We start from the raw sequence: 11,508 nt of genomic DNA, 5'->3' as shown, positions 1-11,508 counted from the left end.
CATTATTGTATCACTATTGTTTTTTATTGTTACTCATTGTTTTTTTTTTTTCTTCCTGGTTTTGTTTGGGGAGGGTTGTCAATAATGTCAGAGGATGCACTGCAGCAACTTGTTAGACAAATGTTTGTGGCACGGGTCGTCATAATCTGTTTAAAAACGGGGTTGTTCAGTCGGTCTTGGTTGAAAATACGGGCAAATTTAAAAATAATGTGTAAAATATTTTGTTGACAATTTTTATTTATTAACAAGTCAATTAGTGGCTGCCAGATATGAGTTACTGCTGTGTATATTTTGTCATAAGCTGTTCAGTGCATTTTGGAACCATCTTGGGACTTTTTTTTAATGATAAATGGCTATTTTTGTTTAGTCATAAGATGACTTAACTGCTTTGGAGTTTATTCCAATAAAGACTTTAATTTTGAAGAAATCTCCTGGGTGGCTGTCATGTCTTAAAACCAACATTAGTGCAGAAGAGATTGGACATCTGCTGCCCTCTAGTGGTCGCTTCCGGGACTGTCAGTTTTATTTTATTTTTTTATTTGAAGTAAAGAAACGGGTATAGACGTTGCAGAATTGTTTATTATACATTAAATATATAAACAGAACCTCAAACCACTAAAAGGCTTAAAAATCATTAGTGCTATTATATTGTATGCGTGGGTGGTGTTTCCATGGCAACTAAAGAGTCCTTAGCAACCAGACGGCAGCAAAAATGGCGACGTCTCGAGACGAGAAATCACTCTGGGAACAAGTGTGTGAGGGTATGTTGATACTATGTTATTTATTTGAGCTTTGAAACACTGAAGGAACCCGGTCCTTGTGCGTTGGCGGTGTTTTTTGTAGAGTTTGACGCGGAGCGGCCCTGCTGTCCTCCGGGAGCCGTGCGGACAGACAGCGGCCCTGTGAGCCCTCACAGCTCCAGGACTCACTCCGCACTCCTGACAGCCAAGGTGAGGCATCCTGTACCCGGCAAATCATCGTGAAACCTCTGTCATTTCGACATCCATGTGCTTTCAGGAAGATGATCCTCTTAAAGATTTGGACTTTGTGTTAGAAAAACACCCAACTTCACATCAGAGGCCTCCATCAACAGCTGAAATCATGTCTTCTCCCCAGATCACTGAACGTTAGTGAACAATCTCTTCTAATGCAGGTTTGCTCCTCATTCAGAGTCATATAAACCTCTAAATGTTGTCCACATTCATGTTTGTTTTTTGTCAGACCCTGTCACACACTACTTGGAGAGGAGAGTGTTTCCAGTTTTGTTACCTGGACTGGAGGCTCTGCTGAGAGAGGCTGAGAAACACGGCTGCTTTCAGGTTAGAAACACTGAAACTAGAGCTGCTGCGGATACTGCTCTCATCTCCAACTATCTTCTGTACTGATTTATTGAACTGGGCTGGAGGCGATGTCAGTTTATAGATCCCAAAGGGCAGGATTCAACTAGACCAGGTCACCAGTTCAGTATACAGGGAAAAAACAAAGACAATCACGTGCACTGTCATTCACACTTAAGGACACTGTGGAAACAAAGAATAGTACCCTGAGAAAACCAGAACATGCAAAACTTGCCCACAGAAAGGCCCCAATGCAACAATTTATTGTGCACTGCTCCATATTGTCTCCACATGATACACTGAAACACACTTCTTCTATTGATGTTGTTTCAAGATAGATTTGAACTCTGACTATTTACTCAGTTTAATCAATCCTTTGTTTTCCTTTCAGAGGAAAACAACAGCATTTTTCCCTTTGGACTTTCTGACTGAATGGCTGTACAAGTAAGAACTCACACACATTTTTTCTCATGCAGTGTCAACAACACATATTATAAGCATTTTGTGTGAAACATTGTGTTTGTTTGATGTTTTTCTCCCTGATTCAGTCATAACCCCTGCAGGCACGGACAGGTCCAGGTCGACTTTCACGACATCCCCTTTGTCAAAGACTGGCTCAGCCTGCAGTGAGTGTCTGAGAGTGTTCTGAGATTCCTTGTTGGGATTTACCGTTTTGCTTCTACAAAGCCTGTATTATATGTACATTTAGGTTCTCACATGAGAAACAAACATGAAGTCGCTCTGTTTAGTGTCCATATGCAGTTTTTATAGCAAAATATAAATCTACAGTGAAGTAATGACAGTTCCCTATCATTTCGATGTTTGAAATTTACTGCATTTTTGCTGTGCAGCATATGCAGAGACGTGTCTCGTCTTCTGTCACTCATCCGGCTTCCCCGTGTCCTTCCTCTAGCCCCAGGCCTCCCCTCCCTCTCTCTCTGCTGCTGAGCGACGACCAGGCCGCTCTGCTCATCCAGGCTTTCTGGAGGGGATACAAGGTACAGTGGATATGACTGGAAGCGCCGTGTTGTTTACAGGCTGCCTGTCAAACCGCGTATCATCCAAACACTTCACTTTCAAGGCCATTTCACTGCTCTGAGAATCTGCAAAAAAGCAGGAAAAAAATTAAACAAAACCCCAAAACCTAGGATTGTCAGGTGTCACAATAAACACGGCTTAACCTTGGATTTGCTGGCTTAATTTCACACATTCTGAATTAAAACAATTTCAAATTATCTCAGAAGTTACAATGTGGAATAATGAGAGTTTAGAGGAAGACAGCAAGGAGGCATTGTGTTAACAAGTCACGCGTGTGCGGGCCTGCTCGCATACAGTCGGCCGCTTACTGAGTGCATCAGCCCACAGCGCAGTCTTGTTGTATAATCCCATCCCGCTGGAAAGCCTGTCTTCCACAGAGGCCGCAGTTTCATTCAGCAGCCTGATTATGTCATCGGCGATGCCGGGCTTTAATTCCTTCCTGTGTGGGCGTCGTGGTCTGAAGAGCTCTGCAAATAGATATATGCAGACGTTACCAGGGGCAAACATCAGCAATTTCTTCACACATACACACAAATGAAAAGATAAGGAACATCCAGTAGTGTAAGGAGAAGCAGGGGGTCAGCAGGAGGTCTTGTTTTCTGTGTGTGAAGCTTTCAGCACAAACCATGAAGAGGAGACGCCAGCTGTTACTGCCAAGAGTGATTATCTTGTATCTGAATGAAGTGAAAATATGTTTGCACATGTGGTTGTGGACTTATGGTTGCAGATAAAGGATGTTCAGTTTTTTGTGCTTCCGTGTTGGCCAGCAGGGGGCGACATCACCTCTTGAAAAGGAAGGTCTGATTGACCTCTGCTCACATGTGGAGGCAGCAGAGAGCCAGCTGGCCTCCTGTCCTCACCCTGTTTACCCTGCTGGACCCTGAAGGGTCAGTGGATTCACCCAGAAGGCCGCAGCCAGGAGAACCGAAGGACTGACGTGCGACCTGGAGGAGATGAACAGCGAGGAGAGGAGAGGATTATGTGGATAGATTAACATCGGAAAAAAAAAAGCAGGAAAATCAACCCTTACATGAGAAAAATGCAGCCTTGCCTGGTTTGTATGGGATGATGATGATGAGCAAAGATAAAATGTGGAGAATGTCAGGAGCAGCTAGAACTGGGAGGATCATGACTTATTCAGGAAGCACGAGGTGGAGATATTTTGGGTTGACAGACGCTGAAGTGTGTCATGACTGCCGTTACCTTGCAGTGAGGAGGAAATATGGGCGTGTGTTTGCAAACCGTGTGATGATCGAAGACGATCACTCCACATCTATTACCCCATATCACATTTCATGTTAGCAGAAAGAGTCTCTAAAATCTGAGTTTTGAGGGGAATCATTTCCATCAGGAGAACATTTCTCCAGGTTTTAAGGGATTTTGGAAAAATCAATACACACCATTATCTTTACACCCCCACCGAACTACCCAGCATGCACCCTCTCTTCTCCCCTGACTCTTATACGCTGGCTTGTTATATAACCTGCCTGACGCAGCCCTGACTGCAGTGGATGTGTGTGTTTGTGTAAGTGTGCACTTTCTGCTAAGACAGACAGACATTCAGATGGACGGAAGGCCGGGATGCAGAGACGGCGAGTATTTTTGTATACTGGAGTTTTATCTCTCCATTATTAATCTCCTTCATCAAAACATTGCGGGCTGAAGGAGAGCAGTGGTGGGGATGCAAACACACACACATACACACACACACACACACACGCACACACCTCCATGACCCAGACAATGCGGCTGTCTCATGTCTCACTCACACATAACTATAAAGAGCTGTGAAGTCTGAATATATTACATAATCTTCTTTGCACTGCGGGCCTCAACCCAGCTCTAATCTATTCATCCATGCCCGCTACTGTAACACACACATGCACACACACACAAACACACACTCCAGCGATCGCTAAGTCTCCATGAGACTGCTTAAGTCTGGTGAGCGGTGTTAAAGTTGTGCGGGTGTTGTGTAATAAATTCTCGTTACAATTAGGATGCCGATGTTAAGAGGTTGTGGTCAGTTCAAGGCTTTCCTCTCCATTTGCGGCTCTGTCAGGTTCACAGGCTGTGGCCGGCCTTGTCCGAGCGCAGAAAAACCTCAGCCACCGTCGCGGTTTGACGGCTGTATTGATTAGTCGTCACATTTACAGCCAAATGTTGCCAAATGGTTGAACATTTTGGGAAATACACCGAACCAAAACAAACCCCTCACATGTTTATATGTTGAACACAAATCTCAGCAAAACGACTGAAAACAGAAGGATGGAGTCTCCTTCTTCCCATGGGAGCAGTCAGACAGCCGGGGGAGATTCCTGCTTTCTCACAGCCAGCATGTGACCCTCGATAAGACGGTGAATAGCTGTTTTTGTCCAGATTAAATATCGACAGCTTTACGTGTTTTGGTTACATCTCAGTAGCGCGATTCTGCTTTTTCTCCCGCTAACATACATCCTTTATGGATCAGTCCTCAGAGTCGCAGGATTCATAGAGCTTCTCATTTCATCGGCACGGTGGTTTAAAATGAGGGTTTTATCAGCTGGTTTTCCATTTATTCTGCTAAACCCAAAACGTCAGCCTCTCTCGAGTTCCGGCATGTCAGAGAACAGGACTGTATACGGGACTTTCACTAGCAGGCGTCGGCGCTGGTCGGAACTGGGGCACTGTGAGTACTGAGTGGTATTCCTCTTGACATAAATTAATAGAGGTGCTGGAAAGGAATCACACACTTCCACATACACACTCACACACACACACACACACACACACACTCTACAATAGCATGTAGAGAGGCGTATATAGTCGACAGCAGAAGTAGGTCTGTGATTCCAGTTGAGTGATCGGAGGTCAGCGGCAGATGAATGGCCTGAATGGAGGGTCAGCGTTAAGGCACGGCCCTGCAGTGGCGTCCACGTTGGAAATATGTCACAAGCACTCAGGACATTTCTGCCCGGTCCGCACGTCACTTTCGTACCATGCGGCTGCCCGTTTGAACCATGATTAGAAACACATTTTGTCTTTTTTTAATCGAAGAGTTTATCAGATTGTGTTTCCCTATAAATATTGAGACGGGAGGTTGCTGTGCCGTCACTCTGCCTGAGGATGCCAAAATAGATGTGTGGTTTAAAGGAGGGTGAGAGATAGAGCGGCGTGACGCTGGGTCGTTTCAGTACAGTCGGTTCCTCCAGAAAGAAACCGCGGCGCTGTTCCAAAGTGTGAGGATGTAGGAGAAGCTCAATCTAATCGGCGCTTCACACCAGAGAATTAAAAGCTGCTTGAGACGCTGAGGCTCGACCCGGCGAGTGTCTCCAGGTGGCTGTGTGTAATTTGGGGGCGTGTGAGAGTGCTCTATGAGCTGCAGGCTTTTGGGGGATGTGAAGAAGACAAAGGGCGGCTAATAGGAAGGGATAGAAATTACTGCTATATTGTTTTTCTTTTTTTTTTATGTGACAAAAACACATGAAGTGTACATAATTTCCTGTCGTGGAAGCAGTTTCACTTCACCCAACATACTGACTTTTACAGAAATCCCAGACTTCCTGATACACTGCAGTGTATCATTATTAACAGCTGATTCCAGGCCATTGTCTGTGGACCAGTGCTAGTGGAGGTGAAATCCCTGGTATCTGGACCCACGACATTTGCCTTTAGTGGTATGATTGTGTTTCACATGATGCAAATAGATGGTTGTACGGCCTAAACTGGTCTAATCTCCGCCTTCATCGAACACGCAGCATGAGAAAGACTGACTCACATGCGGCATTAAACCAGAGTCTGCTGCAGCGTGGATGATTATAGCAACACGGTCCTCGGGTTCACTAAGCACCCAGACCTGCTGGAGGAGATGCAAAGGCGCATTTGTGTGCCTGCAAGCGATAAAAATATCCATAGTGAGTGCTGCGCTGTCTTCATGCGCAGGGTCAAAACAATACCTCGTCCCTGCTAATCAGCCGCGCCGATGCGGCCGGACAGCCTTCACAACACACTCAGCTCTTTGTCTGCTTCCGTCTCACGCACAGACCGTCAAACATCTCGTCGCGGCTTTGCGAGACCTGGGTTTGATTTTGTAACGGCGTGTTTGACGGGTTATTAAGGGCCGCCTCGCCGGCCGTCGGACGCCTTCATCATTCATGAGCTGCAGACAAGCAGCGCAAGCAGGACAGAAAATATAAAATTCATGGAGGACGCCGGTGAGAAGTGACACAGAGCAGAAACGGCACTCACACACACACAAGCGATGGTGAGCAAACACAACAGGCTCCAACCCCCCAACCCTCCCTGACCCTCAACCCTCATTTCCATTTCTATGGTTTGCTCCCACGAGCAGATCGGGTGGGTCTGTTGTGGCACACACACACACACACACACACACACACACACACACACACACACACACACACTGAATTAACTATATGAGCTCGCTGGTCTTACCCATTCCTAAACCCATCATCAGGCTTATATAACAGACCTACTTTCATACCCACTAATAGCAGCGGTATTGTTGCCACAGCCAGGCATTCGGGAGAAAGTTGGTTTCCTGAAACAGGAGGAAAGCAAAGCTCTGGAAAACAGAGATGGGTGAATATTAAAGGAAGAGGAGGGCCACGAGACAGTGAAGTATTGATACGAGAGGCAGGTCGAGAGGAGAGGGGAAGTTGAGAACCTCCTGCAGATGAGGGAGGAAAGCGAGGATAGGAAGAGAAGGAAGGAGACGGAGACCTAGTTAGCGCAACACGACCAGGAGGAGGAGATCAAGAACACGGAGCGCAGATTTCACCAAAGCAGAAAATCTATTTAGTAATCTCTAAGGAAACCAGGCGGCCCACACAAAAACACACAACGACGACAGGGGTTTCCTCCAAGAACAAAGACAGGATTCATGACAGCTGCAGCCTGGACGCAGCGAGGAATTAAATAAAGCTTATTGACAATTAGCCTGCATGAGTCACAGCTTAACCTGCATGTATGAAACAACCCAAGCACATTTGGTTATGTTATCTATGCATAAAGGTCTATTGTTTTTAGATTTGATGAATAGCTGCTCAGAATATGAGCTGCTAAATTATGGTTTTTAATCAAAAAACATGCAGGATTTTTACACGATCTGTTTGAAATGGACAGAAATGTAGAATTTGCCATTAGATGCGTTATCATATTCTAAATGTCCCTCTTTAAACAACACCAGAGGTTTTCCGGAGCCGACAGCTCACAGCTTCATTAAACTATCGATGGTGTTTGTTTATGGGGATTTCGTGCACGTGCCGTCTGTGCACGTGCGTGTCGGACTGTTCCAGATCCGGTCGCGGCCTGACGTGCAGGAGCTTCGGCAGTTGCAGAGAAGACTGAGAGAGAACCGTGACATCGCCAAAACCGTGGAGAGGTTCTGGGCGCAGCAGGAGAGACGAGGTGAGCGCCGATAAACAATCACACGGCAGCACTGAACGCAGGGCCTCAGGCCTGCTGGCAACACGACGGTATCGAATTTCTTTTTTCAGTATGTGACAGTTGCTTCTCAAAGTCACTGGAACATTTCTGCTCATATCACATTTACCCGTTTACAATAAGCAAAGACAGAATCTGTGCCAACTTGAGGACATTTAAGCGTCACTCATGTAAACCGCTGCAGATATACAGTATTCATCCAGGCAGGGTTTTGATGTTAAAGCTTCGGGATGAAGATTGCGGGAGAAGTCTCTCCCACATATAGAGAACGAGGCCAGAAACAGAGGAAGAAAGGGAAAGAGAATGTCTGCAGGGCTCGGGGTGTGTTTGTGGGGCAGGGACGGCGGAGGATGGGGGCTGGGAGCACGAGGAGGAAGAGAGAAACTGCGAAGAGCGGCAGAGATGAAGACCGAGAAGTAGAAATTGGTGTGAGCGTGCATGCACGTGTGTGTGTGTGTAGACACATGAAGGACGCCGCAGAGCAGCTGAGAATGCAGGCCAGTGTCCAATGTGACCGACTGATATTAGAGCTCAAGGATAGTGACTAAACTTCATCCTTCGAAATAAACGCAGCAGCACCCACAATCCTTTTAGTGGCTCCACTCAGGAACTTTGAGCTGACAAGCTGCTCAGCAAAAGAAGAATTTCAGCAAAATGGGAAGAAAAAAGCATTTGTTTTAGGGGAAGCAGAAGGAATAACATGTAAAAATAAAAGTGAAATATGTTGGTTTATTGTGTTCCACCATCGATAAATTCTAGTGTTACATAGTGTATAATAATCATTCATCACCTGAACACATCTCAGCCTCTGACATGATGGTTTTTGGTTCCAGCAGGTGTTAAACAGCCATGCTAGTGTCACTAATCATGGAAGAAGTCATACCAACCAGGAAATAGCACTGAATAGCTTGTAAACACATTTATCTAAAAATATTACCAACATCATAAATATCGACATGCTAACATTAGAATTACGTATAAAAATACATATATGGTGTCAGAAGTAACAATAGTTTTTTAACTTAACTGTGGTACCATTTATTTTGGTTTTTAGGTTTTCTTTCTTTACTTGTTCAACTTTTATAACGTGACTCATTGTTTTAACTGTTGAACTGTGAAGTTAAACTTCGAGAGATGTTTTTCAGAATAATTCAACATTTGCTGGATTGAATGAGAGCCATATGGGAGCAACATGACTGAGAGCTCTTTGACTCAAAGATTTAATTAAAAAAAGAAAAAAATTAATGTGACTCTCTAATTGTGGTTATAATGAAACTGAGATTACAAAAACAAAACCAAAGCTCTGCTCCCCGCAGCTAATCACGATAAACATTGTTGTTTACCCACTGAAGCGTGGCGGAGCATCACGACGAGCACGCTCCGTGACACATCAGAGCCGCGATCGCGTCTCTGTTTTCGTCGGAACTGAAACAATGGGCGCCGCCATCGTGAGCGCAGGTTGTTTCCACGCCGACACATTCCACAAAACAAAGGCCTGCCGCCGCTGCCTCTGCTGAACCCACATTCTGGCAGGGGGCCTGGGGACCAGAGTGTGTGTGTGTGTGTGTGATGGCCTAAATGACTTTAAACACAACACAATGAACGGAGTGCTGCACAAGTTTCTAAATGTAATCAGACGTATGACAGTTTTGACAGTTGCGGACTGAATATGAAGACTTTCTAGATGCTTTAAGGTCGGAGTTCGAATTAAAACCTCATCCTCACACACTCCCTCCACCCTTTACTGTACGCGCTCTCTTTAAGTCGATCCTGCGACAGCTGCGCTCCTCTCAAGTCGACCCAGCATGCAATCCCCTCTCCTGCCATCCCGTCGCCACAAATGAAACTGAGTCAGAGATGGAGGGAAAAACAATGAGGCGAAGAGCAAATAGCAGACACCCGGCGCTCTGTGCAGAGGCCAGAAGCCGGCCGCTCGTTGGACAGGTGCAGCTCTCAACAGTCCATGAATCAACCTGGGACTGTCCTTGACTGCAGCGCGGCGTGACGGATGTTTACCGTCGGCGTAGCGGCGTCACTTCAGACACCGCTAAATAGAGTGGTTATATAATTATGCTAATAGAAAGCCTCTATTTTTAATGTCTGCTTCATGTATTATAGATATATCTTACGGGATGTTTATAATGCGCAACCTTTCTAACAGTAAAGGTCACAGGAACCCAGAGTGGAAGGCCTTTCTAGAAACATTCATGAAATAAAGCAAAGAAAGCTTTAATACCAAATGAAAAAGACGTGTCTGTGGCGTAAATATAGCATCCATACGTCCAGATTGTCACAGCCGTTGGTTTGAACTGCAGGTAGCACAAGACGACTGCAGTAGAGCTGCAGCTATCGAGTCTGCCTGACACACTTTTTCTAGCTATTAAATATTAAGCTCATGGGATATGTGTGTATTTTGCAGAGAAAATGAATCAATAGTTGCTCTTTAGTTGTCAGTATGTGTTTGTGCTGCAAATCTGGATGAATAACAACACAACATGCGGCGGATCTTCCCATCTTCCTGTCCGTCTCCGTCTCCAGTGGGGACGGTGATGAGCGAGGCTCCGGAGAGCCCCCGGCCCGAGGACGTGTCCATCAAGGTGCTGTCCCCCACCCCACAGAGCACGGCCGTCCACACGCCCAGCGGCCACATGACCCCGGAGGCCTGCGACCGGCTGTCGCCGGGCTCCGCGGCGCTGATGAGCTTCCTGTCCGTGTCCGAGCCCATCAGCAGATCGCCGCCTTCGCCCGGAGCTAATAGCCTCGGTCAGACCGGCGCTATTTTTAAGTGAAACCATTACGTCTCCGTACAAGGTTTCTCTGGTATTAAAAGGCTGTTAGAGTTTGTTAGGTTGACATCAAACTGGCTGAAGTGATCAGTCAAACAAGCCATTAAAGACGCCTCCAACCAATTGGACACAGCCAGGCCGGGATTTATGGTCCCAGATCCATGTCTAATTAGTATATTGCATTCATTGCCTTTTTGATGGATCACTTTCCTCCAACGAGTGAACACCATATAATACAGTTCTCAGATTATACTGTCACCAGCAGACCCTCTTCTAACCGACCAGATCCGCTCTCCCCACCTCTGGCTGGAAGGTATTTCCTTTGATCGCTCTTTTCCGTTTTCCTGAGCGGTTCATTTCTCTCCGGAGAGGAGCTCACACTGTTTCCATTCAGAGCAAACCACCGAGGTCGGGGTGAAAGGTCGCTTGGATGTTGAGGCACAGCACTTTTTATCCTGTTTATCAAGAAAGGAAACCGCTCTGTGAAGGAAACAAAGGCGAAGTGAGCATTCGAGAACCTCTCTCAGAAATCAGAATATTTGCATTTTTCCAAAACTAGTTCTTTTTCCTTTGCATGATAACTTCCCGTGTTTAGATGTCTTTCATTTCAGCAGGAGCTATCTGTTGTTGCAGCTGCCGGCCATCAAACGTCATCTGAAATGTCACATATGCAACTTTGCACACATGCAAAGTTGCAAATTGGTCTCACAGAAACTGAAAGACCACATGCTGGTGGACCGTCTCTGCAGGTCCTCCGTCCTTCAGACCAAAGCATGTTGCTGCCGTCTCCTCCCTGTGTGCCAATTACGTGAGCGAATAAAGTGCTCTCCTGGCATATTTCCATCGCTACACGCACCAAAAATACCTGAGAGGATGACGCTGGTTTCCGCTTCTTCCCATGA

The 11,508-nt window shown here is 45.9% G+C and overlaps 2 protein-coding genes across 2 annotated transcripts in view; one reads left to right on the top strand and one right to left on the bottom strand.

Annotated features, from left to right (window-relative positions):
• The first annotated feature begins 712 nt into the window (after positions 1 to 712).
• iqck (IQ motif containing K) lies at positions 713 to 10,609 on the top strand. The gene is made up of 9 exons (XM_030089254.1): positions 713 to 761; positions 844 to 950; positions 1,018 to 1,126; positions 1,222 to 1,319; positions 1,729 to 1,781; positions 1,886 to 1,963; positions 2,251 to 2,335; positions 7,673 to 7,784; positions 10,359 to 10,609. The coding sequence occupies exons 1-9, from the start codon at positions 713 to 715 to the stop codon at positions 10,607 to 10,609; spliced, it is 942 nt and encodes a 313-aa protein (XP_029945114.1).
• proza (protein Z, vitamin K-dependent plasma glycoprotein a) overlaps positions 10,299 to 11,508 on the bottom strand; it is a 31,158-nt gene continuing 29,948 nt past the window's right edge. The window contains exon 11 of the mRNA XM_030089141.1: positions 10,299 to 10,318. The gene's annotated coding sequence lies outside the window, so the exon portion shown is untranslated. The remainder of the gene's footprint in view (positions 10,319 to 11,508) is intronic.

This window comes from Salarias fasciatus, chromosome 4, assembly GCF_902148845.1.
Source record: "Salarias fasciatus chromosome 4, fSalaFa1.1, whole genome shotgun sequence".
Lineage (NCBI taxonomy): Eukaryota > Metazoa > Chordata > Actinopteri > Blenniiformes > Blenniidae > Salarias > Salarias fasciatus.
This window is presented reverse-complemented; position numbering and strand designations above follow the sequence as displayed.

Bases quoted from the DNA above. Each gene is read 5' to 3' on its own strand.
- iqck (XM_030089254.1), top strand. From the start codon at position 713: ATGGCGACGTCTCGAGACGAGAAATCACTCTGGGAACAAGTGTGTGAG. The intron at 951-1,017 runs GTGAGGCATCCT...ATGTGCTTTCAG, and splicing joins CCGCACTCCTGACAGCCAAG to GAAGATGATCCTCTTAAAGA. The intron at 1,127-1,221 runs GTTAGTGAACAA...GTTTTTTGTCAG, and splicing joins TTCTCCCCAGATCACTGAAC to ACCCTGTCACACACTACTTG.